The sequence below is a fragment of the Brassica napus genome, chromosome A7 (genome assembly GCF_020379485.1).
Source record: "Brassica napus cultivar Da-Ae chromosome A7, Da-Ae, whole genome shotgun sequence".
NCBI lineage: Eukaryota > Viridiplantae > Streptophyta > Magnoliopsida > Brassicales > Brassicaceae > Brassica > Brassica napus.
The window spans coordinates 26704505-26726267 of record NC_063440.1 but is presented as its reverse complement, the minus strand read 5'-3'; the positions used below and the strand labels follow the sequence as shown (position 1 = coordinate 26726267).

General features: G+C 36.9%; 4 protein-coding genes and 1 non-coding gene across 5 annotated transcripts; 3 read left to right on the top strand and 2 right to left on the bottom strand.

Annotated features, from left to right (window-relative positions):
* The first annotated feature begins 5280 nt into the window (after nt 1-5280).
* LOC106421527 (GDP-mannose transporter GONST3) lies at nt 5281-6804 on the top strand. The gene has a single exon (XM_013862360.3). It carries the CDS (start codon nt 5508-5510, stop codon nt 6606-6608), a length of 1101 nt encoding a protein of 366 aa, XP_013717814.1. The 5' UTR covers nt 5281-5507; the 3' UTR covers nt 6609-6804.
* A 196-nt stretch (nt 6805-7000) lies between these two features.
* TRNAS-UGA lies at nt 7001-7082 on the bottom strand. Its single transcript has one exon. It is a non-coding gene; the product is annotated as a tRNA-Ser (tRNA).
* A 217-nt stretch (nt 7083-7299) lies between these two features.
* Nucleotides 7300-10600, bottom strand: LOC106421650 (protein FAR1-RELATED SEQUENCE 4). Its single transcript, XM_013862473.3, has 3 exons — nt 7982-10600; nt 7752-7811; nt 7300-7634 (listed from the first exon to the last, which is right to left on the bottom strand). Exons 1-3 carry the CDS (start codon nt 9974-9976, stop codon nt 7497-7499), a joined length of 2193 nt encoding a protein of 730 aa, XP_013717927.1. The 5' UTR covers nt 9977-10600; the 3' UTR covers nt 7300-7496.
* Nucleotides 10601-11606: 1006 nt separating this feature from the next.
* On the top strand, nt 11607-14112 carry LOC106421538 (cyclin-B2-4). The gene is made up of 11 exons (XM_013862369.3): nt 11607-11787; nt 11877-11931; nt 12009-12135; nt 12224-12338; nt 12419-12544; nt 12630-12773; nt 12851-12940; nt 13026-13250; nt 13335-13433; nt 13506-13684; nt 13763-14112. Exons 2-11 carry the CDS (start codon nt 11877-11879, stop codon nt 13896-13898), a joined length of 1296 nt encoding a protein of 431 aa, XP_013717823.1. The 5' UTR covers nt 11607-11787; the 3' UTR covers nt 13899-14112.
* A 5550-nt stretch (nt 14113-19662) lies between these two features.
* On the top strand, nt 19663-21038 carry LOC106421683 (nucleolin 2-like). The gene is made up of 5 exons (XM_013862524.3): nt 19663-19807; nt 19922-20062; nt 20153-20329; nt 20410-20699; nt 20774-21038. Exons 1-5 carry the CDS (start codon nt 19713-19715, stop codon nt 20845-20847), a joined length of 777 nt encoding a protein of 258 aa, XP_013717978.1. The 5' UTR covers nt 19663-19712; the 3' UTR covers nt 20848-21038.
* The last annotated feature ends 725 nt before the right edge of the window (nt 21039-21763 follow it).

Here is a 21763-nt window from a genome sequence, read left to right as displayed (position 1 = left end):
ATCATATTTTAGGAGGCATCTTTATCTCATATACGTATTGGAAAAAAAAATACCATTCAACTGAAATTTTCTTTTTGTACAAAATAGCATTAGGTTGTACAAAGGTTTTTGAAGTGAATAAAATTTAAAAAAATTCCAAAAAAAAAAGATTTTTTTAATTTTACATTTCTTGTAAAATAGTATTCCTTCTGTTTTTAATATTTAATGTTCTAAAAAAAATTCTAAACTAGATAACATTTTCAATTTTCTATACAAAATTTATTAAATTATTATATTAATATATGATCATTTATATACTGAAAATTGTTTTATGATTCGTTAATTTTTGTTTAAATGAGTAATAAATAATGTTTTTGTTCAAAAATATATATAAAATAATCTATTTACAAAAACTCTAAAATGTTATCTAATAAAAAAATGAAAGATGATTATACTTTGGTCTCTTTGGTCTCTTTGTATCTTTCTCTCACTTCCAGCTGCGTGGGTCTCGACTCTTGAGAGATTTCCATATTCTAGATAGAAGGTAAGCGTGACAATGATATTAAAAGTTTTTGTGAAGTTTCATGTCTTGGGCATTGAATAGCTCTCCATGTATTCTTGATATAAAAATATACTACTCCTAGTATTTCTATATAAAACAAAGTCAACTTTTCTCGACCAATGTTGAAGAAGAGGTAATTTTATGCAAAGTTTTGGAAGCAATAATAATAAGGGAACAAATAGAGCTGACCAACATTTATGAGATTTAGCAAACCAAACTATGAATAATAGTTGAATTTTCGCCTCTGACTTTGTTATTTTACTCCTTTTAATCGATAGGTTATAGTATTATAAATCCTACAAAGCTGGAGAAGAGATTGGTGTCTATATAAAACGGTTTCGTCTTTGAGTTTACTACATCAGCTCACCTTTCTTGAACAGTTCGTGTAGTGATTGTTTCGTCTTTGCTATAGTGGAAGTTGAATAAATTAAATGTAAATGAGCTTGGAGGAATAAGTAAGAAGAGAAATAAAAACAAAGGTTCTCCCATGTGTACACCCTCGAAACCATAACTATTTGATGCTACCAGTTACTAATTTTTTTTCTAAAAGCAAAGTTGGAGAAAAGATATCAAGTAGTTATTAAAAAGTTTTTAACAGAAAATAAGTACAGGAAGCTGGGAGCAAGTTGGAATGTAAGAAAACTAGTGGGGAGCAGGTTTTTCGCTTTTCCCTGATGGGTAAAAAAAATGAAAAACTTAAAATCAATAGAAATTAATATTCCATTTGTCGTATTGTTTATTTTTCTTTTGGTCAGCGTTTGTCCTATTGGATTTATTAGAGGATACTTTGTAATTGAAATGGAGGGCAATGTGTGACCCACTTAGCCTCGTGCAAATGTGATACTCTTCTAGAAACACTTGTGTTCCTTGTTCAAATCTTTCACCTGTCAAAACGTTTTGCAGTTAGCTAAAATGTGTGTGAACTTTTAGTGGATTGGTTGGTCTATCAAGACCTGAGGTATTTGATTGTGGTGAAAAGATAAACCGGTGAGTTTTAGGCGAAACCATACAACCGTATCAAACAAATTAACAAAATATTTGACTGTTTTTCAATTGAAATCAAGTCAGAGGACTCAAAAACACACAACCTTTGAAGAATCCAGAAGTCTAGTTTACGTGATAATGATTGGTTTACCTTTGGAGATTAATATTCAAAACGATTATTGAAAAATTACGCAAAGTGCAGAAGAAAAAATAAGTGGTGGATGAGTGGCTTCCCTCCACTTGGGATTTGTCCTAAAACTCCCACTTAAGGGCAAAGAGGCTTATGTCACTCCCACTTTAATTACATACTTTGACTTCAACGTAATATACTTTAAAATGATTCTCCAATTACATTGGTTAGATTCAGAGATTACTTTTCTTTCGCAGCTATTATGTTTGACTATGATATTATAGTTTTTCTCTCAACCACTTAACTACTAGTTAACATTTCTATAAAAGAATGCAAACTGAGAAAAGAGTGCTTTCACGATCAAAAAACTTATTTTGATCTCTGGTTACAATAAATATACAGTTAGAAAAGTCCAGTAATTAACATTTATAAGATTCAAATCACATTTTAAAGTTGTAATTTGATGGATCTGGTCAAATCTATGGGGAAAATGTGGTTTTATGAGATGGAGAGACTATTTGATTACTTTTGTTTTTGGTAAAATGATTTTTAATGTTGCAACTTGATCAAAATGCATCTCAGTTTTGGTTCTCTCCCTAGACAAAATCTCAGACTTACCTTACCACTCGGCTTATGTATATACTTTTTGTCGGCTGCCATCTTCTAGGTGAACTGAATTCAGAAAAAACCTTTTGTGTGTGCAAAAAAAATATAGCATACTCAGCTGATATTCGAAGAAAAGGTGAGCTATATGATTGATAATGAAAGGAACAACAAACTTTGACCTAACATGTATGGAAGAAGATTCCAAGTATATAAAAGTAAAGTGATTCTTCCTGCTAAGGGAATCTCCTTTATGATATGATATGATATTATATATACGGCAAATTAGCAATAGCCTCAAGAGAATGGTCGAATAAACTTTGACAAGTTGTGATAATTTTTTCACGTCATAGTTTAGGTAATGAGTTTCCACTTTTGCTATCTTGTCACTCACCTAATAAATTAGCTGACAGCATAACTGAAACTGACACAACCATGACAAAGTTTGAAATCAACTTGTTTTATATATTGAAACTAAATTATCATCCTATTTTTTTCTTAACTTTACTAAGGAGCTATGAGTTGAAACACATACACATTTCCTTTGGGTGCTGTTTTGAGCTTTGGGCTTTGTTGGATTGTGATGGAAAGAGATATTTGGATATATCTAAATATCTTAATTATCTAGATTATTATTTATTCTGGTGTTTATCTTAATTAGTTATAATTATCTTAAGGATTTTTAATAGTTTTAAGATTATTTGGTTTTCATATAAATAGGCGTCTATGCCTAGAATTGTATTGAGATTATTGATATTGATATTTTATAAAAGAGAGGTTTGAAACCCTTTATTTCCTTGTTACGGCTAGAATTCGAGAGTTCTCAACGAATCAAGAAGACTTTGATCCTAGGTATTCTCAGACTAAATAGGATTCATTGTGTTATCGTAGCTTCCGCTACATCAGGTGGTATCAGAGCTGGTGTTTTGGTTTCTTAATCAAAACTCGATCTGGAATCATGAAGAATTTGTTCGTGGAAAGTGAAGAAACTAATTACATAGAGGTTATTGGAGATCCAGTTTACGATACTTATGGTGAGGATTACGAAATCTGCATCAAAAATCAAGTATCTCAAGACATCGACGTGCAACATGGCGTCCAGAACTCAATCTCAACCAATCCCAGAAAAGATGGTGTGCTTTTAATAAGAATGGAAATTTGTGCTCTAATACAAGCACATCACGTGGTGGTGGATGGCATCAAATCAAAGAGTCTTGTTGGTGGTTTGTTTGTGAAGACAAAAGGTTCAACAGCGTTGATTGGATACATGGACAAAAATAATTTGTTCTATAATTGTTTTTTGTTTGTCTACGTGAAGATCAAGGATGTCAAGTTTCATCAATGGAAGAGAAGAAAAATATTATTTGAAGACCACGGTTAAGATTTGAGGACGAATCTTTCCAACCCAGAGAGAATGATGGAAAGAGATATTTGGATATATCTAAATATCTTAATTATCTAGATTATTATTTATTCTGGTGTTTATCTTAATTAGTTATAATTATCTTAAGGATTTTTAATAGTTTTAAGATTATTTGGTTTTCATATAAATAGGCGTCTATGCCTAGAATTGTATTGAGATTATTGATATTGATATTTTATAAAAGAGAGGTTTGAAACCCTTTATTTCCTTGTTACGGCTAGAACTCGAGAGTTCTCAACGAATCAAGAAGACTTTGATCCTAGGTATTTTCAGACTAAATAGAATTCATTGTGTTATCGTAGCTTCCGCTACATCAGATTGCCGTCCACCAGAGCAATTTTGTTGGGCCATGGAACTTTCTCTGGACCAATCTCCACTTAGTTAAAACTCAGAGTTTCAGCTGGATTACAAGATGCTTGGCAAAAACTTAACTAATTAGACAAAACACTCAAAGCCAAGCAGCCATCAAAAATTTGAATTTTCCCAAACACAGATCCAAGATTCTGTAAATTACACTCAGTGCTCATCACTGTGGATTTATAAGCCAACTGTATATTACAACAACCCACTACATTATTGTTAATCGTTAAACATTACTAACTGTGGAAGGCTTACAAAGACAAGATATAAAAGATACCAGAAGCCTATATATTTTCAGATGCTTGGCCTCACGATAAGACAGCTAGCTGGATTCTGGTCAACAGATTGATCAACAAGTGATAAGAGAAAGAAATAACCAAATCTCGCAAATCTAATCAATCAGAGATCAATATCAGGGAAGCAAAAAAAAAAACTTAATGGTAGAAGTCACTGAGCTAAAACACCAGTAAGAAAGCGATGAAAAAGATGCTCCGGATCTCGTGTGTGATGCACGTGAGTCACGTTGCTTTAAGCGTTGCCAAGGTTTCAGTCCAGCTAGTCAAATCAGTAACCTCCCTCATCCATGTGCATATGATATGTTATAAAATTCGAGTAGTAGATGCCCATGAACTCACGAAAACACACATTTTAAAAGTCCAGATTTGCAATGAGTTCAAGTTTTCGTAGTGTTTTATAAGCTTATAAATGTAATACTCCCGCTATTTTTTATTATATGAAGTTTTAGAAAACAAATTTTGTTCTAAATTAGATGACATTTTTAATTTTTATTGTAAAATTTATTGATTTCTTATATTAAATAACCATTTGTATTATTCAGTCTATCTTATTATTGGGTAAATTGTGTTTAAGTAAATAATTAAAATTGTTTTTGTTTAGGAAATATAATAGATTATATGTTTTTTAATTTATGTGCAGAATTCTAAAACAACATCTAATAAAATTAGAGGTAGTACCTTTTTACATCAGTTTAAAAATGTAACACTTATATATGGAAAAATTAATCTTTGATAAAAATATAAAATAATATACTATATTTTCAGTTTTCCGTAGATATTACAAAGATACACAAATAGCAAAATTTGTGGAGAAAAATAAACAAAACCTAAGAAAAAAAATCATTTTAACCAAGAGTTTTGATTGTAGATTTGCAGAGGGGTTCCATTAATTGGACCGCCTAATCTTTGACTAATTATACAATATAAAAATATTTAATTCTTGATTAATATACACACATCTTCAACTACAACAAAAAAAAAATGTTATTTTTCTTTCACCACGGTGGCTTTTCTTCCCTTCTTTACTCCTGAAGAGCTTCGCCGACGGTTTACTCCTCCTCACTCACTCACTCTCCGCAACCCCTCAAAGAGGTAACCTTTCTTCGATCCCCCCTCTTATACAACCCTAAAGTTCCCACCTTTACCCAGATTCGCCGAGATCTAACCAAGATGCCGACGAACGACGAAGAAACCGCGAATCCAATCACAACAGATCCAAAGCACGAGACTTGGCGCAGCCTCCTCCTCCGCCAAGCCTCCGTCTACGGCGTCGCCGCCGGCTACTGCATCTCCGCCTCCCTCCTCTCCATCATCAACAAATGGGCCATCACCAAGTTCCCCTACCCCGGCGCCCTCACCGCTCTCCAGTACCTCACGAGCTTCGCCGGCGTCGTCCTCTCCTCCCAGCTCGGCCTCGTCGAGCACGACCCCTTAACCCTCTCCACCATGTGGCGGTTCCTCCCCGCCGCGATGATCTTCTACCTCTCCCTCTTCACCAACAGCGAGCTCCTCCTCCACGCCAACGTCGACACCTTCATCGTCTTCCGCTCCGCCGTCCCCATCTTCGTCGCCGTCGGGGAGACCCTCTTCCTCCACCAGCCCTGGCCTAACGTCAAGACCTGGGGAGCCTTAGCGACCATCTTCGGAGGAAGCTTTCTTTACGTTCTAACTGATTATCAGTTCACGGTGGCTGCGTACGCTTGGGCGGTGGCCTATCTCGTCTCTATGACGATAGACTTTGTTTACATCAAGCACGTGGTGATGACGATAGGGCTGAACACGTGGGGGCTCGTGCTTTATAACAACCTCGAGGCGCTTCTTTTGTTTCCGATCGAGTTGCTTATAATGGGGGAGTTGAAGAAGATTAGCCACGAGATTAGGGATGAGTCTGATTGGTATGAGATGCAAGTGGTGTTGCCTGTGGGGCTGTCGTGTTTGTTTGGTTTGGCGATCTCCTTCTTTGGATTCTCGTGTCGACGTGCTATCTCCGCGACGGGGTTTACGGTTCTTGGGATTGTGAATAAGTTGCTGACGGTTGTGATTAATTTGGTGGTGTGGGATAAGCATTCGACGTTTGTTGGGACTTTGGGGTTGTTGATTTGTATGTTTGGTGGGGTTATGTATCAGCAGTCTACTGTTAAGAAACCGACACAAGAAGAGAAACCGCAAGAAGAGGAAGAAGAGAAGCTGCTGGAGATGCAGGAGAACAAGGAGAGTAGTGACAGTGTTGTTGAAGTAAAGGAGGGTGTGAAAGTAGAAGAGAAAGTATGAATCATTTATCCATAGATTCATCTCTATTGATGCCAAAGTTTTTCTGGTTTATTTTTCTGAGTAAAGAACTATATTTGTAGTTAGTGGTTTTGCAATTCTTTTGTAACTAGGAGGTATAAGAGTACTGCTTTATTTTTGTTGTTGAAGTAAGAAGAACATGATCCAGAAGTGGAATAATATCTTTTTCTTGTTTACATTTTGATGTGGTTCAAAACTAAGATTTGCTTTCATTCACAATGTGATGATTGTTATATGCAATTGTTCGATTTTTCTGGACCTGATTTGGATTTTACATGAGTTGAAAACATTCTTGTTCGTTCTATTTATGGTGGGAACATGATTTGACTTTTGTGGCCAAAAAAAAAAAGAGTTACAAAGGGGAAAAATTATATCGTCAACAGCAGGGTTCGAACCTGCGCGGGCGAAGCCCAACAGATTTCAAGTCTGTCTCCTTAACCACTCGGACATATTGACTTTGATGTTAGGTGCTCAACATGAAAGTAATTATAGTACATGTACACAATTAAAAAAGAACAATAAAATTAGCAGACGAGTTCTTATCATAAGTTCATGTAATGTGTAAATGGTTCATTGAACTAGCCAAGTCCAGGTATGGTGCAAGTTTTCATTATTCACAATGATTCATGGGCTTGAAAAATAGTTTCATGAGCTTTCTCCAACTCTGCTTGCATTTACCAAACATGACAATTTCATTAGCTTACATGCAAATGCATATTCGTGCATTAGGCTTATCAACATATACATACACCCTTTTACTCTATTAACTTAACCTAATAACAATGCAACAAGCCATTGAACAAGGAGAGTAGGAGATATATTACACATACAAGAAGGTATCAAGTTTGTTGGCTGTCTTTGTTTTTACTTTCACCCAGGGGGATTGTTCTGATGCATATTCGTAGCCTGAATGTTGTGGAACTCCGTGGGAATCACGTTTTGAAACACTGCTGGGATCGTGTTGTGAAACTGCGCTGCTAATCCCGCCTGAAACGGTCTTGAAGCAGCCTGCAATTGAAAAGAAAAAAACACTCATAACACCTTTGTTTGAAGTTATTTTTACTAGTTCAACTAAAATGTTACCAAGTAATTTGCATTCGAGTCCATATAGAAAAATAGACGTACCACGACATGTTGAAACCCTTCTTGGCTTCCCTCCCCAACATTTCCAGATTCCGTCACATGCTGCACCAACGAAGAAAGATCAATGAAATGTACACAAACATGCTACTCATAGAGAAAAAACTGTTGTTCATCGTTCTTGGCCGTGTGTGCGATTTCATAGTCTATAGAGGACACAAAACATTAATTGATGATTATGATTCCATATTGTAAAAGAGAAAGCTAACCACCACCTTTGCCTTTTTAGATGTATTGTTTAGACTACTTCTCTTCTCCTTTATGGTTTCACCTTGCCCTGAAGCATTGCCTGCATGCTGAATGTTATGTTCGAGTCCAATCTGCTTCGATGTGGATCCATATTGATTGTCTTCATGGATATGATCTATGGTCGGATGTTCGATGGTATTAACTTTAATAGCACATAGTTTAAAAGCTTCTTTCATTGCAAACATGGCGACATCATAACTCTCTTGCGAAAGAGACCCTTCTTCTCCTAATATAATAGCTCGCCGGCAAAGATCATTGAAACGTCGGATATTACACTGCACAAGCTCAAGGTTCCCGCTGATCTGATGCCTGTTCCTAGCTGCATTTGTCCATCTCTGCAACACATAGTTTATCGGAATGGTGAAAACGCCAGACATTTGGAGAACAACAATCGCGTGTCTACAGAGATACCCCTTGTACTCAAACGAACGGCAAGAGCAGTAAATATCCGACTTCGATTCATCCCACTCCACCAGATACTTCTGATCGTCTTCAAAGTCCTTAACACTGTAAGTCGTTCCTCCCTCGCTCTCCTTCGTCAAATGACAAGCAGCAGCACCCAGAACCTCGAGCTGAAACCTCCTGAACACCACGTGAGTGTACACAAGCAACACCTGCTTCTCAAACGGCGACGGAGACTTCAGCTCAGGCGCTTCATGCCAAGCGTCGAAATCAGCTTTAGCTTCCTCTTCGTACCTATCCTCTAGCATCATCCCATACCCTTCTAAAAAATCCTTAAGCGAAGTCTCACACTGAACATACCTATCAAACATAGAGTTCACACTCTCCGAACGATACCTTGTTGACATCCCCGCGAACGTCACTCCCCTCATAAACGTAGGCGCCCAGAAGCTACGTTCATCATACAAACACCTCATCCACTGAACATCCCTAAGATGAAACTTATCTATCAGCTTCATCCACCTCCTATCAAACTCCTCCTCAGACCACGAACCGTACACACACTTGAAAAACTTCTTCAAGAACGCGTCTTGCCACATCCCCCAGTAATCAAGATTCCGAGGGAACCTGTCAAGAACATACCACAAGCAGTAACAATGACGAGTCTCCGGCAAAACCGCAGAGACCGCTGCTTTGATACCATCGTCTTGGTCAGTAAGCATCACTCTCGGCATCAAACCACCCATCGCCATTAACCAAGACTCCATCAACCAAACATAACTATACACACTTTCATCCCCAACCAACGCGCATCCAAGCAGCACGGGCTGCACGTGATGGTTAACACCAACGAAAACAACAAGCGGGAGTTTAAACTTGTTCACCACATAACTCGTATCGAACGAAACGACGTCGCTAAAGCTCTTATAATCATCAATCCCTTTAGCATCAACCCAGAACACATTCCTCAAAACATTATCCTCATTAAAATCAACGGCGTAAAAGAACTTATGATTCTCTTCCTGCATACGTGTCAAAAACTCGAGAAGGATCTGAGCATCGTGAGATTCGATCGCAAGACGCCGTCCTTTATCGTGCTGATTCCTCATGTATCCACCACCATCGAGAAACGCTAGATCGTGATAAACAGCGAGATGCTTCGAACAATCAGCTAATGGATTATTGCTCTTCTTATTCCTCCGGAGACGAGGATCCGAAGATTCGATTCGGTGGCTGCGGAAGAAATGAGATTGTTCGGGTAAGAGGTCGTGGTTGTGCTCCTCGACGAAGCTGTAGACGTACCATTTGCCGTCGGGGCGGCGTTTCACGTGCATGCTCGCCTTGCAGCCGATCTTGGGGGAGGCTCTAGGGTTGATCGCGTCGTCGGATTGCTGCTTGGTTCCGTACCGGATGCAGGAGAATTTGGCGTCGATGAACTCCTTGGAGGCTCGCGATCTCCGGCTGCTTAGCTTGGCGGTTCCGAAGCCGGCGGATTTGGCGTAGTCTTTGTAGTAGGTGTAGGCGTCTTCGTGGGTCTCGAACTCCATTTGAGAGAGCATTTTGAGCTCGGATTCGATAGGGATCGGGTGGGTGGAACAAGGGGGAAGAGATTGAGTGAGTTAGAGTCAAGAATCGAAGAGCAGATTCATCGTCTTCACCAAAAAAAAAAATGGGGAAATGGTTTTTGAAAGATCCGTAGAAACTCGAGAGTGTGAGATGGTGGAAGGAGAAAGTAAATCACTCGAGAGTATTGGGCCGTATTGGACCGTATTGGGCATCATTAATGGGCTTTGGGTTTTATGAAGGTACTTTGGGTTTGTTTTGCTAACCGGATTATTTTTATTTCTGCTTAACAGTTTATCATTGATTATGGATGAATTTATTTTTTTGATAACGGGGGAGTCCGGTGGGCCGAGATCCAATCGATTAATCTTGTGGGGCTTGTCTACCGGCGGTGCCAGGTAGATTCGGTTGTTCGCAATAGAAATTAGATACTCATGTCGCCTTATGTCGCTGATAAATCTATTTCGAACTCAGAGTGTTTAGTCTTTTTCTAAGCTCGCAATACCGCTCAATTATGGATGAAATTTGGAAAACAAAATGTTATATAGAAATACATATGTGTTTTTTTATCAAAAGAAATATGTATTGTATATGTATAAGATATAAAGAAAATATTTTAAAAATATTTTAGGATGTATTTCCTCCGTATTTATTTCTCTTTTAATGAATTGAATATATTTCATGGCTAAACAACCATTTCAAATGTCGCATGATTGAACAAAAGAAAAAAATTGTCGCATGATAGATAAAAAGAAAAAAAAATGTCGCATGACAAAATATTAACCATATCAAAAATTTTATAGCAATCGCTAACTTTGATTTTATTTCATTAGCAATCAACTTACCGCATCTTTTAATGATGAAACAGTTTTTTGAGCAAAGATGAAACATTTTCTTAAACATTGGTTCTATGATAATTTCATTGAGGTGACATATTAACAACAAATTCATTATGATTTGCACAAAGCAATAGTGATTTATCACATAATTATGATGAGCACCTAAAACTACAAGTCTACAAGTTAACAACTACCTCAAAACTATCTATAAAAATTAGTATGGACAAATAAAACAGCGGAAAACACTATAAATGACTACCGCTGGAGAAATACATTATTGTTAAATAACAACCGGTTTATAACCATTGACTATTGAGAGTGTGTAGTAAGACTTTCACTAAAAAGAAAAGCAAAAAGGTTAAGAGCCGTTAAGCTGTGTTTTTTTTTTCTGCTCCTTTGGCTTTTGAAAATTTCAAGCTATGGTTTATATAACTGAAGTCATATATAATCTTGGTTACATTAAATTATAAATACCTGAAAAAAAACTAAATATACGTTAAATATAGTTAATACGTTAATACTACTACTATTTTGGAAACATTAATTACGAGGCGGTTGTGGTGGTCGGTGACAGTGAAAATACGTTGGACCATTGGATCATGGTAGTAATAACAAATAATAAAGGAAGAAAATAACAGTGAATTTGAAAACATAGCCGTTGGGTTCCCAGATTCCAAAAAGAAAGCGAGCCTTTTTCTTCATCATCACCAGGGTTTTAGTTGAGGCTTCATCCAACGGCTCAGATTAACTAGCCGTTGATTTAAAAATAAAATAAACAAACATATATTAGTCTTTGCACAGACAGACATACGTCCTATCTTCACGTCCTTCAAATCTTGATTCACTCTCCAAATCTTCTCTTCTTTCTAGAGTTCGAATCTGTTTGCTCTTATGGGATTTTGCTGCTGACAGAGAGAGAGAGAGAGAGAGAGCAATCGATTTTGGAAGGGATCGTTAAAAAGCTAAAGGTGAATACTTTCTTCTGGGTTTGATTAGATTCTTTAATCGCATCAAAGACCCAATTTTTTAAATTTGGAATTGCTTTGATCATCACCAGATGGGTGGATCAGACGAGAACCGACACGGAGTGATCGGACCCATGAACCCGCAAGGTAATGATCTGAATCAAAACAAGAACACCAATCTTTTGGGTTCGGTTCTGTTTTAAATGACTTGTTGTTAAATGAAGGTGGTGTACGTGGAGGAAAGGCGAATCCGGGGAATGGGCAGACACGAAGAGCGCTTAGTAACATAAACAAGAACATCATCGGAGCTCCGGTTTATCCTTGTGCTGTCAACAAGCGACCTTTGTCTGAGTAAGTCTATATAATTACAAAATTTTGTGAGTTATTCATTAATCCTAAAGAAGTAATCTTTATTCTCTGATTTTGTTTGTTTTTTCAGGAAAAATGTGATGTGTCACAAGAAGATTCTTCCACCACCTGTTCCAGCGCATCGACCAATCACTAGGAAGTTTGCTGCTCAATTAGCTGAGAACAATCCCCAAACCAAGAAGGAGGTAGGTACCTTTTCATTAATTGACATCTATTACAGTGACTGTGTTACTATGACTTAGTGATGTGTTATGTGATGGTTTAGGAAACCAAGAGCGAACCAGTTGATATAGTCATAATAGATGTGGAAGAAGAAGAAGAAGATGGAGACTTTAATGAGCCAATGTTTGTCCAGCACACTGAAGCCATGCTTGATGAAATTGACAGAATGGTAATAACAATTATTACATTAATGATGGTAACAACGCCTTGAGTTATATATATACTCATATTGTGTTGTTTTGTTTTTGTACCAGGAGGGTATTGAAATGGAAGATTCAAATGATACTGAAGAAGAAGAAGAAGAGGCTGTGATGGATATAGATAGCTGCGACAAGAAGAACCCTCTAGCTGTTGTTGATTACATTGATGACATATACGACTTCTACAAGAAAAATGAGGTAACTTGTCAATGATTATTCTTGTTTCAATATCAGTGATTGATTCATAATAGCCATTTGATTATTATTTTTGGCAGTGTCGTAGCTGTGTGCCGCCTAATTACATGGAGAATCAACCTGACATTAACGAGAGGATGAGAGGGATCCTTGTTGATTGGTTGATTGAGGTTAGTACATAAAACTAACTCTTGTTTTGTTTCTTGGGAGATAGTGTTTAGAGACTGAATGTGTAACACACTTTTGGGAGAGCAGGTGCATTACAAGTTCGAGCTGATGGAAGAGACGCTATACCTCACGATCAACCTCATAGACAGGTTTCTCGCGGTTCATCACCACGTCGCAAGGAAGAAGCTTCAGCTTGTTGGTGTAACTGCTATGTTGCTAGCTTGCAAGTACGAGGAAGTATCGGTTCCTGTTGTGGATGATCTCATCTTGATCTCTGACAAGGCTTACACTAGGAGAGAAGTTCTTGACATGGTAAATAAATATATAAAATGATCATAACCTTGGATCCTCTCTTAGATCATTGTGTTGATGATAGGGTTTGTTGTTGACTTGCAGGAGAAGTTAATGGCTAACACCTTACAATTCAATTTCTGTTTGCCTACTCCGTATGTGTTCATGAGGAGGTTTCTCAAAGCTGCACAGTCTGATCAAAAGGTTTGTTTTATATCTTGAATAGAATCATTACCATGAGGTGTGATGATAACAAGTGGAATATGTATGTTACAGGTTGAGCTTCTATCATTCTTCATCGTTGAGCTTTGCTTAGTGGAGTACGAGATGCTACAGTATGCACCTTCGCAGTTAGCTGCTTCAGCGATCTACACTGCTCATTCCACGCTTAAAGGATTCGAGGAGTGGAGCAAAACATGCGAGTTCTACACTGGCTACACTGAAGAAAAGCTTATGTAAGAAAGAAGTCTCTCACCAAGTTAAATATAAATTGAATACTTTCAGTACAGGTTCTGAGACTTGTATTCATACAGGGAGTGTTCGAGGAAGATGGCTGGTTTGCATCACGAGGCAGGGACAGGGAAGCTAACGGGAGTTTACAGGAAATACAACACATCCAAGTTTGGTTATGCTTCAAGAACTGAACCTGCTGGTTTCCTTCTTCTGTAAGGTTCAGGTCACAACGGAACCAAACACATCTCTGTGTGGTTACAGTCTATCTCTCTCTGTATAACATGTCACTGTCTAGTGACATTATGACACAAAACTAGTCTCTATCTCTCTGTATAACATGTCACTGTCTAGTGACAATATAACACAAAACTAGTCTCTAGTTTTCTCATGAATGTTTTCTTTTTATTGAAATAAGATTGGTTATCTCTTATTTTACAAAAAAAAAAAAAAGGATTCCATATAAATATATACAAAATAAATCACAAAGACTCAAGTTCGACCAATTAGTAGAAGTGTACAACAAGGCAACACAAATAACTTTTTATAGAAAGCTAGCTCGTTCCCTGCATTGGTTTAAAGAACGTAGTGCGTTTTTCTCGCAACTCTTACATTAGTTAATTTTAAATTTAATCAATCAAAAAGATAATCCTTTTTAAAATCTCTAACGTGACAGCATTCGACTGGATAAGTATAAAAAAACTTGTTCGGATGACAATGACTAATCGTCTACTACATTGCCCGTTGACTTGAAGACGGAAGACGTTATGTATTTTTTGTTGTTTCAGACTTTGCTTATAAGACTCTTTGATTAGTTTTTAGTTACTAGTATCAAACAAAAAGAGAAGATGGATATTGCCAAAATGTGTCTGTGCATATCAGTAACGTTGCTGCTTTTGTCTTCTACTGATAAGTCGTTCGTCACACCTTTACCAGCCGGTGAGTCTAAGCTGTATTGTTGTTTTTACTCTCTTTTTATTTACAACTTAGTCGACAAAGCTAAAGAGTAGTAGCTTATTATCCATATAAAACCACAAAACCATTTAGAAGTTCAGTTAAAAACTTCCTATTGCATCATTTCTCATTGCATAGTTCAGTTGGGAACTATAGACGGTCTAAAGAAGGTTTCAATAATTTGAGGGCTTCAATTTTTTTTAACAAAGTTAGGAACTTATTTATATATGATTTTTTTTCAGAAATTTTAGAGGCTTGAGGCGAATGTTTCATCCGGATTAGCATAGTACTGGCACTTATGTCCTTGAGTTCTTAGGGAGAGAGCACAGATTGTTTGCAAGTGGTTTTATGTGTATGCTTAATTATTTGTATATAAATGGTGCAGAGGAGACGTATCAAGCAAAAAGAAAAGGTGGAGCGAGAAGAATGATGATATACATGCCACCTAGCTTTTCTGGCCGTGCTTCCGGTCGCGGTCGTGGTTGGACCATGTCGACCAAACCATGAACTACCGATTACTTCATTTTAATTACAGCTACATATGTTGAATGTTTTATCTCTAGCAATTTGTATATTCTCCATTTATTCTTAACCGTGTTTTGTCCGATTAGTAACTTAAGCAATAAAATTCTCTTAGTGAATTGTTTTTATATAGAAAGTTAAAATCACTAAGACTTGATGTTCAATAGTAACCAACAAAATACAGAACTTGTTCCTTTCTCCTCTCTCTGGTTGTCTTCTTGTCGGAGATTTTACTTAAATGTGCCATAAGATGCATAAACGACAAAGCCGAAGATGGCTGCTTCCCCTGGATGCTGAATAGAATTGTCTCATAGCCGAAGAGCTATCTCCTCACAGGTGGCGCGCCTCCTCTTCCTCCTGTTCCACGCCCAGGACCCTGAGCATTGAAGACATGACCATATATTGAATAAGTTGCTTTAAATTTCCAAACATTTGTTTATTGATAAGAGATATAAAGAATATTCTGATATAGCTGTTGGAGAAGAATTAAATAGATGCTCCGGGAATCGAAGACCTCTGCATGTTCAGTATTAGAGGCTCCTCCTCTGCATGTTTAGTATTTCAAATTAGAGGTTCCACTTTCTGTAGTATAAATATATGTAACCCTGTTATGAATAATTATAATCTAAGGGAATTCATTTTCTTCTAAGTTACTCTCTCTCTTAGTCTCAACTCTCTTTCTCTGTTTCTTGTTAAGGAATTATAACTTTCATTGCACCCATAGTTGTTAGTGATCTTGGTATCCAAGTACGAAGAAATCTCAGTTCCTGCTGTTAATGATCTCATCTTGGTCTCAGACAAGGTTTACACTGGGAGAGAAGTTCTTGACATGGTAAATAAATGATCATAACAATGGTTTCTCTCAACATACTTTAAGATGGATCATTGTGTTGATGGGGTTTGTGTTACTTGCAGGAGAAGTTAATGGCGAAATACTTTGCAATTCAATTTCTGTTTGCCAACTCCATATGTGTTCATGAGGAGGTTTCTCAAAGCTGCACAATCTGACAAAGAGGTTTGTATTATAACTTCTTTGATCATATCTTTTCTCACTTGGTATATAGAGGAGAATCTAATGTGAGTTTGACTGTGTGTTTTAGGTCGAGCTTTTAATTCTCGTTGCTTGGAGAATAATATGGGAGTCTGTAACGTCACAAGCATTTGACTATGGTATTTTTAATATACTCTTCTTCCATGATGACTTTTTCTCAATATGAATAAAAGATTCATCGTTCAAAATGACTTTGAACTAATCTCGTCTACTACAGTGCCCGTTGAAATGTAATAACTTGTTCTCAGCGGAAGACGTTATGTTTTTGTATGCAACAGAGGTGGAAGACTTTTGTTTATAAAGACTCTTCTCATTAGTTTTACTATCAAACAAAAAGCAAAAAGGAAGAGAGAAGATGGATAGAAGAGGATGTGGTAATGGTAATATAGCCAAAATGTGTCTGTGCTTATCAATAACGTTGCTGCTTTTCTCTTCTAGTGAGAACTCGTTCGTTACACCTTTACCAGCCGGTGAGTCAAGCTGTGTCTTTGTTTTTACTCTTTATTTATTTACAACTTCGTCTACAAAGCTAAAGAGCAGTTTAATTTTCATATAACCACAAAATTAGATTGCATTATTGCTCACAGACATAGTTATGTTATGAAGTCTTTTGTCATCTTTGCCTAAAATTAACATTACAAAGAATCTTAGGAAGAGACCACAAACTGTTCGTAATTGATTTGATGTGTATGATTAATTTATATAAATGGTGAAGAGGAGAGGTATCAGGCAAAAGGAACAGGCACACCAAGAGAAGGTGGATTGAGAAGAATGATGATGGGAACGCCACCTGATAGTTCTGGTTGGGTAGACGGAAGCCAATCAGGTCGTGGTAGTGGTCCATGAACGACCGATTGCACCATATTACAGCTACGCTGAATGTTCTTATCACCTACAACTTGTGTTTCTCCGTTTGATCTTGACCACCTTTTGTCCGATTAATAAGTTAAGCAATAAATTGTTTTCAGTGTTTCTTTTTCAAATAGAAAGTTGAAAAATCATCGGATGATCCACAAAGACTTGAAACATTACATAATCTAGCACGGTGCTCAATAGTAACCCACAAAATACAGAACTATTCTTTTCTCTCTCTGGTTGTCTTCTTGTAGGAGAATTTACTTAAATGTGTACCCATAAGATGCATAAACGACAAGCTGAACATGGCTGCTTCTCCTGAATGCTGAATAGAAGTGTCTCATAGCCGAAGAGCTATCTCCCTCACAGGTGGTTTAGAAAATATATATTGCGCACAAGTATTGGTTCTTTTCATCCTCGTTTCGTGGAGAATAATATGGAGAATGTATCGTCGTACCTAACGTCACAGTATTTGACTAGATAGTATTTTTAATGTACTCGTCCATGATGACTTTTTCCAATATGAATAAAAGATTGGTCGTTCAAGTGACTTTGAAGTTTGAATTATTCGTCGACTACAGAATAACTTGTTCTGAGACGGAAGACGTTTTAAAAATTAAAATAAAAAAATCAGATGCAAGACTTGTATAGAACAGATGTATTGGAGGGAAGATCCCACTAATTACCAATTGGTTTTGATTTAGAAGCCCAAGAAACTTGTTATGGTATTAGAGCGGGCCCAATACCCTGACCTATTAATCCGGTCCGGACAGTGGCCCTCCCATTAGCTGATGGCCCATAGAAGGCTCAGTTCCGCCGAGAACGCTAGAAAATAAAGCATGATTTCGGAGGGGGTATGATGGATTCTGCGAGATTAATAGTTATACGCACCATTATCTCGAGGGAGTGTATTGGAGAGAAAATCCCACATTGGATATATGAAAGTGACTTGAGTAATATATAAGGAACTTGGAGAAATCCACTAATTGTCAATTGGTTTTGAGTTGGAAGCCCAAGAAACTTGTCAAGATGCTTGTGTAATTAGTTTTACTACCAAACAAAGAGAAAATGGATCGAAGAGGATGTGGTGGGATTGCCAAAATGTTTCTGTGCTTGTTACTGCTTTTGTTTTCTCCTGAGATCTCGTTCGTTTCAGCTATCAGAGTCCGTAAGTCAAGCTGTGTTTAAGCGTGTTGAGCTTAGCGAGGAGTCGAAGACAGGATGGTCCGAGAAGGAGACTCTACTGCTCCTTGAAGCTGTTATGCACTATGGAGATGATTGGAAGAAGGTTGCGCAGGATGTTTGTTACTGGTAGAACCAGTGGCGGAGGCAGCTTGTGGGGAGGGGGGTCACTTGACCCCTATGAATTTCAGTTTTTTAGAAAAATTACTTGTATTTTGAAGAAACAAAATTGTTTAATGCCGTAAAATTGATTTATTGACCCCCGTAACTTTTTCTCTCCCGAGTAACTTGACCCTATGATTTATTTTCTTAATACTACCATTTTGATAATGTGGGTAAATTTCCACTACTTTAATATTCTTTTTTTTTTGAGAAATGGCATTCTAATGATAACTTTAATAATCATTTCCATATTTTCCTTACGTTTTAATTTGTTTGATTGTCTTTCCATTTTTTCCAGCTGTCTAACATTTATATTTCAGTAAAAAAAGTAAACGTTTTGCATTTTCCATAACATATTCTTATTTTATTCTTCATTATATTTTTGTCTTTAACCATTTTAGATCATTATAGAGTTCCAATGAATAGAAAATACTATTTTGTAAGTTAATGTTTGAATAAATATAAACTCAAATAATTTTAATTTATTTAATAATTTTATTTTTTAATTAATTAATTAAATAAATTTTATATCATTTATATTCTATTATAAAAAAAATTGACCCCGGTCAAATTAATGTCTGGCTCCGCCACTGGGTAGAACCGACAAAGATTCTGTTTTTCAGTTTGCCAAAGACTCTCTGACTCTGAGGAGGAAGCTTTGATCAGATCAAGGGCACTGTTGACCCTGAGTCTGAAGGAAGAGTCAAAGACGGATGAAGTTGACGCCTCTTTCTGATGCAAGCAACCCAATCATGGCTCAGGTTTGATGATGTTCACTACGATTTTTACTGTATGAGTCCACTCTCTATATGTTAGTCTTATGCACGAAAATTGATATTTGTCAGCACAAAGTCCAACATAATAAAATTTATTTTGGTTATTTTCTTGGTCAAAGAATTTCTCAATTATAAATATATATTATATTTATATAAAATAATTTTCATTATAATTTTTCTGTCTGTAGGACTGGATAACCCCTAATTATATATATTTTCAAAGACAAGATTAACATTGATAAATATTTTTTTTTAAACGTAAATGGGCAGAGATATATTTTTTCAATTTTTAAAAAATTGAAATATAAATTTTGAGTTTTCCTTTTTTTTTGTCAACCTTTTTTTTTTTTGTCAACCAAATTTTGAGTTTTCCAATCGGTCCTAATCCACAATCAAAACCTAAGTGGGCTAAGACCAAAAGGCCCAATTTTATTTTCTGGGGGAGTCCAAAGCTGTAGTTGACATGTGTATAAATATGTCTTCCAAAATAACGTAAAGCGGGAGCTTAGGGTTATTATTGCCTCTTCCACCATGGACGAGAACGCTAGCGTGAGATCCACCTACGAAGGGTTCGAGAGTGAGGCTGCTATGAAGGAAACTCTCGAGAAGTACGGAAGCAAGCCCCGGTAATTAGTATTCTTTTATTTATTCTTGATTCTTCTTTTTTTTTTTTTTGTGTATGTGTTGTAACTTGTAATTGTTAATTGTTGGTATCTTCTTCCTTGGATGGGAATTATTAGAGCTATAATATCTGTGGAGGGATACGACACTTGTCTGCCTGAGGAAGATATCAAGAGGGAATTGACTAATCACTTCAATTCATGTGGCGAAGTCTTTAATGTTATTGTTGGCAAAGACCCTCATAGCCCTAATCTCGACAGGTTTGTTTGTGTCTCTCTTGATATATATTTTTGTTGTGAATTTCTAAGCTAGAAAACAGTGTTTTGTTTTGTTTTGTTTGGTTTTAACAGACGTGCTTTGGTTATTCTTCTTGGAGATGGCGCAGAAGAGAAGGCCTTGGAACTTAATGGAACTTGCATTGGTGGATGGAATGCTCTTGTTAAAGTTGAACCGGAGGAGGTAGAAGACGAGGAGGCAGAACTTTATGAATCCTCTCTGGCAGACGAACTATATAACGACCGCAGATTGTGAGTTGATTGCTTTTTTTTTTTTTTTAAATTATATTTGTATAGTTTGTTGATAACATATATGCAAAAATTGACTGCAGTTGGTTTGGCGTTACCGTTAGGGGATATAACACTCTCCTCCCTGCAGATGAAGTCGAGAGCGCTTTGATAAAACACTTCTCTTCTTGTGGAGAGATCACCCATGTTTTTGTCTCTACTCTCGATAAGAAGACTAATATCTATTTTTACCAACAAGAAGGAGAAGCTAGGGCGCTGGATCTTGATGGAAGTGTTGTGAGAGGATTCAAAATAGCTGTTACGGGCGTAGCTACAATCTTTAGTAACCGTCTCCCTCCCTCCGGTGAAATTTGTTTCGGCTACTGTGACCCAGGTACTTTGAAAATTTTCTTGTTTCTATAAGGTAAAAATTTCTCTCATGAATTCTTGTGTTTATTGTGTATGTAGCTCATATGATTGAGTTTGCCGGCGTGATCCAAGACAAGGTCGCTGCTTTTAAGAAGCAGAGGATGTCTGTCTAGAAATCTCTCTCAAGAAGCTCTATCTTTGGTGTTTATTAATTAATAAATCGTGTGAGATTATTACAATGCAACACCTTGGGGCTTTCTTACTTATGTTTATTGTCAGAGCTCATTTTTATGTATGATGAGCCGTTTGTGTGTGTCTGGATGATAAACGTACTCTTAATAATTATTATCTTTTACTTTTATTATTAGCTCTCTACGAATTCGATTTGATTAGGTAGGTAGACAGAAGCACTGAGACTCGCAATTAAAATATTTTTTAGTGTTGGATTTAAAAAAAATTGTAATGTTTTCTTATCTGTGTGTACTTCTTGTTTGGTTTTTAACACAAGGAGTTTGGAAGCATACATATATAGAAAAACTGACTTGGAAAAGCATCCATATATCAAACTGACCAACCACTTTTGGCACCTCCTTCAATACTACTAGACAGTGACTTCAAAACAAGTGTTGAGAACTCAATCAACCATTTTTTTTCAGGTTGAGCTTCTGTCAGTTCTTCATCATCGAACTTTGCTTAGTAGAGTACGAGATGCTTCAGTATGCTCCTTCCCAGTTAGCTACATCAGCGATCTACACTGCTCAGTCCACGCTTAAAGAGTTCGAGGAGTGAAGCAAAACCTGCGAGTTCTACACAGGCTATTCTGACGAAAAGCTCATGTAAGAACCTCACCTAATTAAGAAACTTTTACTGAAATAATTTGAAAAAAAATTCCATTACAGGTTCTGGTTCCAATACAGTGAATGTTCCGAGGAAGATGGCTGGTTTGCATCACGAGGCAGGGACAGGGAAGCTAACAGGTCTATACAGGAAATACAACACTTCCAAGTTTAGTTATGCTTCAAGAACTGAACCAGCTGGTTTTCTTCTCCTGTAATAAAACCAAAGAAGGTTCAGGAGAGAGAGCAGCAA

What these genes read in the sequence shown, in the direction of transcription:
- LOC106421683 (XM_013862524.3), top strand. Translation starts at nt 19,713, where the DNA reads ATGGACGAGAACGCTAGCGTGAGATCCACCTACGAAGGGTTCGAGAGT. An exon ending in CATAGCCCTAATCTCGACAG is followed by an intron (nt 20,063 to 20,152) that starts GTTTGTTTGTGT and finishes TGGTTTTAACAG; the next exon opens with ACGTGCTTTGGTTATTCTTC. An exon ending in TTTCGGCTACTGTGACCCAG is followed by an intron (nt 20,700 to 20,773) that starts GTACTTTGAAAA and finishes TTGTGTATGTAG; the next exon opens with CTCATATGATTGAGTTTGCC.
- LOC106421527 (XM_013862360.3), top strand. Translation starts at nt 5,508, where the DNA reads ATGCCGACGAACGACGAAGAAACCGCGAATCCAATCACAACAGATCCA.
- LOC106421538 (XM_013862369.3), top strand. Translation starts at nt 11,877, where the DNA reads ATGGGTGGATCAGACGAGAACCGACACGGAGTGATCGGACCCATGAAC. An exon ending in CGGACCCATGAACCCGCAAG is followed by an intron (nt 11,932 to 12,008) that starts GTAATGATCTGA and finishes TGTTAAATGAAG; the next exon opens with GTGGTGTACGTGGAGGAAAG. An exon ending in TACACTGAAGAAAAGCTTAT is followed by an intron (nt 13,685 to 13,762) that starts GTAAGAAAGAAG and finishes GTATTCATACAG; the next exon opens with GGAGTGTTCGAGGAAGATGG.
- LOC106421650 (XM_013862473.3), bottom strand. Translation starts at nt 9,976, where the DNA reads ATGCTCTCTCAAATGGAGTTCGAGACCCACGAAGACGCCTACACCTAC. An exon ending in ATACATCTAAAAAGGCAAAG is followed by an intron (nt 7,812 to 7,981) that starts GTGGTGGTTAGC and finishes TCGTTGGTGCAG; the next exon opens with CATGTGACGGAATCTGGAAA. An exon ending in AAGGGTTTCAACATGTCGTG is followed by an intron (nt 7,635 to 7,751) that starts GTACGTCTATTT and finishes TTTCAATTGCAG; the next exon opens with GCTGCTTCAAGACCGTTTCA.